At 35.3% G+C, this 5,298-nt stretch overlaps 1 protein-coding gene across 3 annotated transcripts; it reads right to left on the bottom strand.

The window, feature by feature from the left end:
• Window positions 1-858: 858 nt before the first annotated feature.
• LOC104757996 (asparagine synthetase [glutamine-hydrolyzing] 3-like) lies at window positions 859-3,695 on the bottom strand. 3 transcript variants are annotated; one of them, XM_087495971.1, is made up of 12 exons: window positions 3,563-3,644; window positions 3,299-3,356; window positions 3,063-3,209; window positions 2,920-2,976; window positions 2,572-2,707; window positions 2,387-2,470; window positions 2,104-2,129; window positions 1,926-2,013; window positions 1,780-1,831; window positions 1,603-1,689; window positions 1,411-1,518; window positions 859-1,320 (listed from the first exon to the last, which is right to left on the bottom strand). In XM_087495971.1, exons 11-12 carry the CDS (start codon window positions 1,504-1,506, stop codon window positions 1,105-1,107), a joined length of 312 nt encoding a protein of 103 aa, XP_087352097.1. In that variant the 5' UTR covers window positions 1,507-1,518; window positions 1,603-1,689; window positions 1,780-1,831; window positions 1,926-2,013; window positions 2,104-2,129; window positions 2,387-2,470; window positions 2,572-2,707; window positions 2,920-2,976; window positions 3,063-3,209; window positions 3,299-3,356; window positions 3,563-3,644; the 3' UTR covers window positions 859-1,104. The 3 variants fall into 3 exon arrangements, with proteins under 3 accessions (XP_087352097.1, XP_087352096.1, XP_087352098.1); XM_087495970.1 differs by having other exon boundaries at window positions 3,299-3,695; XM_087495972.1 differs by having other exon boundaries at window positions 2,387-2,466; window positions 2,568-2,707; window positions 3,299-3,672.
• Between the last annotated feature and the right edge of the window lie 1,603 nt (window positions 3,696-5,298).

Here is a 5,298-nt window from a genome sequence, read left to right on the forward strand (position 1 = left end):
ACTCACTTTTTATAGGTTTTTAATTTAGAAATCAGATGTTGAGATGAAAATCTATAATAGTTGAGTAAAAAACTCACAAGTGAAACCAAAAAAATAGACATAAGTCGTGAAAAAATAAAGTGAAGCAGGGAAAATTAGGGTTTTCAGTCGTATGTTAGAGGTAGAAGACGAGGATATTATGGTAATTTCGGGTTCATTAAACCTAAAATCAAACGTGTACGTACATATAAACGTGTACGTACATAATCAGGAGTCATCATTCTCATAATCTTAAGTCTCAGCTTATGGCTTTTCCTGAAGAGGAAGAAGCTACTAGAAGTTCTTGAAGACTGGGAGGTAAAGTTTGGTCCTCATAGGTTTGCTTTTAAAGACTTGTGTAATCGATCTAAAAGAATGTTATCATAGACTGTAAAATTGTCTAGTACCAAACAAAAAAGCAGCTCTGGAACAAAAAAATTTAAAAATACGCATGAAAAAATAACTTGTGTAACCGATCTAAAAGAATATTATCATAGACTGTAAAATTGTCTAGTACCAAAACAAAAATAGCTCTGGAACAAAAATTAAAAAAATACAACCCTACTGGGGATCGAACCCGGAACTCTAGTTTCACAGACCAGCACCTTATCCATTGGGCCACTGAGTCTTTTTAATTATCATGTCTTTCTATTGTTTATAAGCCAATAAATTATATCCTTCAGTAAAGAATTTAAACAGGCTGAACTCAAACATCAACTCAGCCCGTTTGATTATAGTTTTGAATTTCTCAATACGAAATTGAAACAAAATCTAGACTTGAACAAAGAATACTGAGCAAAACACTTTGTGTTTAGAAGAAAAAAATTAGGAAGAATCGAATTCATGAAAACAACGTTAATAATCTCAAGTAGCATCAAGCTTTCATGGATAGTCATAGTCTAACAACTGTAGAAAACAGAAATTCACCAGCAACTTATTATTTAGGTACACAATTCAGGGCTAACTCAACTCAGTCTCCATGGAGTGTTGCAAAACCCCAGAAGGAAAGAATAAAGATTGCCTATTCAGTCATCAATCCTACAAAAGAGGATAAGTAGTACGGTAGCTTTTAAACCTTGCTTATTCTCAAACAATCCCTGCAGTCTTCTCTGCTAGTTTCTGCACCTTCCCCGGACGAGGATCTTCTGCTTTATCTTCTCCCTCATAAGCTGCAACATGAACTCCAAGAGCCGCACGACCTGACGGATCAAGATTCTGTGACCAAGCTGCGTCCCACTCTACAGCTTTTGCTGTACTACATGCCACACTTGGACCTCCTGGTACAGTCGCTCTAGCTGCACTCTGCTCATTTGTATATTACGAAAAACATATCAGAAGCAAAGATCAAGACAATCAAGGTGACAAAGTTAGTTATGTGGATGAAATCATTACCTTAGGGAAGAACTTTTCAAAGATGGTTATGTAGTAGTAAGCTTCTTTTGTCATAGGTGTGTTATCAGGGAAGACAAAGCTTGCGTTCATCAGCATCGTGTCAGAGACCTTACCAAGAGAGAAATGAAAGCATCACATTATCAAACTGTGACTTAAGATTCTATATATGAATAAAAAGAGATATCTGATTACATGTTTGTTTGCATGATCTTTTCGACCATCAATCCAGCTGTATCCTACTCCATCACTGAACTGTTCTTTCTGCCTGTATAGAATGTGCTGCATTTACCCCAAAAAGTTAAAAGTTATTAGCAAAGCTGGAAAAATTTCATCAAGGCTGCAGGAAGCACAAAGTTTTTGTTATAAAACCTTTGGTAGATAAGGGTTTTTCTCATCATCGAGTCGTGTATCATCGGTTTACCTGGTGTGGTTAGAAGAATCTTAATTAAGAACAAAAAGGTGTGCTTTCAAACAGACAGAACAGAGCAAGAAGACAAAATAGAATGAAGTGTTACCATTTTCAAGAATGTAGATCGGAGGATTGTTATAGCTCTGCTTTAGATACGCAAGAACACCTTCAAGACCCCATGGAATAGCCTCCCACTTCAAGAAAAGAAATTGAGTAAGGAAAAAAACTCCAGTTTCATGAAGATCAAACAAGAGTTTTTGGCATAAATATATGTATATATATACCTCGGAAAATGAATAGTTCCCAATGGCTGTTCAAAGAAAGAAGAGTTATCAGTTAAAAAGAGTTGAGAAGCTTATGAAAATAGAGGCTCAAAACAAATTTAATATTGTTATGACACAAGATTATTTAAATGTTAGAAGCTTATGAAAATAGAAGCTTATGAAAATAGAAACAAATTTAATATTGAGAAGCTTATGAAAAGCAAATGTTAGAATTTCAACCATGTGGTTTAAGAACTTTCAATTCAATCCCAAAGGAACACATTGAGAAAGGAGGGATGACTACCTGTCCATAGGCAAAAACAGAACTTTTAAATCCAGCCAGACAGTTCTCTACAAGAGGGGCTCCCACAAGCTGAAAGATCTCTTCCTGCAAAGAAGACACGAAATATAAAAACTTCTTAGCCTATGTAAATCATGAGATAAATAAGTAAATACAGTGACACCCCAATGATGAAACTAAATACTTGCCTGAGTTGACTCCGGGACAGCAATCAAGTCGAATGTGAAAGTCTGTTCATTGATAGTGTGAGGCATCGTTGGAGAGCTTTTTAACTATCATCTCCTCTTCCTCACCTTTGCTTGGAGGCTTCATTCTGACTATAACCTACAAAAAGACAAATCGAACTAACCGTAACTAATAGCAATCAAGAAATTAGGGATTTTAGAATCTGGAACTTAATTTGACCAAACTCATCCAACAAATTAGGGTTTTTTTTTTTTTTTTTTATCCTCGAACATTTTCCAATTTCTGGGCAAGAAATGCATTAAGGAAATTATAAATGTGAGATAATGGAAAAAGGAAGACACTAAACAAACCTGAGGACCGCAATCTTTTAGATGATTGAGTTGATTTCTTTCTCCTCCTTATCCTCGCTAGAGATAAATGATAACAGAAGTTCATAATAAGTTAAGCACACAAACACAAAAGGTAACAAAGAGAATACAAAAATGTTCAATACCTAGTCTGAGAAATCTACGACGAAGAACATCATTAAATCTGGCTTCAGAAGCTTCTCCAATCCTCATACCGCTGAATACTCCCAAGTTATCAAAGAAATAACACTTGCAAGAAGCATTCGCTGGGAATAAATCACGATGAAAAGCACCTGAATGACACAAAAATGCATTTAGTAAAAGAGACCCGTCCAGTTATAGAAACATCTCGCAAAGCCTTTTTCAAATTAAGAATCATTACTTTCAGCATCCTTGAGATCTTCCTGAAGCTTGATAATCTCTTTCTTCCTCTCCTTAGCCTAATTTCAAAATCAAAAATCGAAAATCTCAAAGCTCCGTTTCACAACCGATAAAAACACACAAATCATATGACCTAGATTTCTAAACCCCGAACATGGATTTCAAAGCAGAGAATAAAATAAAAACTAAACTAGATCTGAAACTTTGTTGTCGAGAGAGAAAGTGAATCAAATTAGAAGGAATCAATCTGATGTTTTTTGCCCACCCAATTTTAAGAGAATCAAAAAAAAGTAATCGATCATTCAAGTTTTTTTTGTTTCCTTCTCTCCAAAATAGACAATTTAAAGTAAAAGCATAAGATCTCAAGAGCAAGAGTAATTATAAATGGCATAAATCGTAATAAAACACACAACTCAGATATAGAAGTAATTTGCAAACTTTTATGTGTTATTCTAGTAATACAGAAATCTCAACATGTTAGTCTAGTAATAAACCTACTTTTATGTAATATTCTAGGTAATTTCCCAAAAAAAAATGATACAAAAAAACAAGAATTCTATGTATTGTCTCCTAAAAAAAGTAAGGATATTCTTTAACAAAAAAAAGTAAGGATATTTTGGTAATTAACCGGATCAAAGCGTGTGGACCTTTAAACGATCTGGTCTATCTTATGTCAATAACTTTATGAATATTAAACCAAATCTAGACAATTCGATATTATAGTTAATGTAATAATCAGACAATTAACAAAACAAATCTGAAGTATGAAATACAAATTCCTCCAAAAAGAATTACAAAAACCCCGCGTAGTCGTGCGGATCGATTCCTAGTAGAATATAATTCATGTAAATATCTCTAAAACGATCCGATCCGTTTTTTTAATAATAAATAATAATAATAATAATTATTATTATTATAATAATAATAATAATAATAATTAAAGTACAACTAGTGGTCTCATGCCCACTAACCACCTAAACACAATCACAACCAACAGCAGAAATAACCAATACAAATATCCAATAAATAACCAATAATATAACATAAACAATATCCAAATACCAAACATCAGGAATCATAAATCCGGCAACCTAACAATGTTTCTAATGAACCAACTCTATCAACCTAGCAATGTCAGACAACAACCAATCGAGTCAATAGAACACCCTCCTCTTCATTGTCTTGATTCCACGATTACACTTTGCCTTTACCTGCACCACAAACACAAATTGCAATGAATGAGTATTTTATAAACACTCAGAAAGGCAATCCTCCCATCTACTGGGCTATACACACAAACAATAGAGACATCTCTAACCATCAACCAACAATCAACAATCAATAATAACAAACCAGGACTCTACATCGACCGACACCAAGCATGCATCGACCGACACCAGTTGGGGGTTGCGTCGACCGACGCATGATATGCATCGACCGATGCAAGTTAAACTTGCATCGACCGATACTCAAATTGCATCGACCGACAAATGCTCAACATAGCACAAAAACCCTAAAGTTTCTTGCGCCGTCCTAGCACTTGCATCAGTTGATGCACAAAGTGCATCAACTGATGCACATGCCGAGCATCGTTATTCCCCAAAGTTTCTCGCCGGATCTTCGTTCCTATAACCACAAAACTCGATCCCAAGCCACAAGAAAGCTTCCTAATGTACCAATTAACATTCTAACAAGCTAAACAACACATAAACAAGCCGATTAGAGAAAACTCTAGCTTAGATAAGCCATGGTCCTGCACTTACTTTTGCCAAGAAGATTCTGAACCTTAAACAAGCAAAACACCGCTCCCAGGAAGCTCCTACAACGATCCCAGCTACAGATCTCTACAGGAACAGCCTCAAATCACCCAAAATCCTCAAGAACCTTTTCTCTCTTTTCTTTTCTCTCAAAAACGGACAAATTTGCTGAATGAGACAAAACTCGAGTTTAAGGGTTTTCCCTAAACCCAAAATGCAGCGTTTAACATAAAACTCGACCGAG

This window comes from Camelina sativa, chromosome 17 (assembly GCF_030686135.1).
Source record: "Camelina sativa cultivar CO46 ecotype springtype chromosome 17, ASM3068613v1".
Classification (NCBI taxonomy): Eukaryota; Viridiplantae; Streptophyta; class Magnoliopsida; order Brassicales; family Brassicaceae; genus Camelina; species Camelina sativa.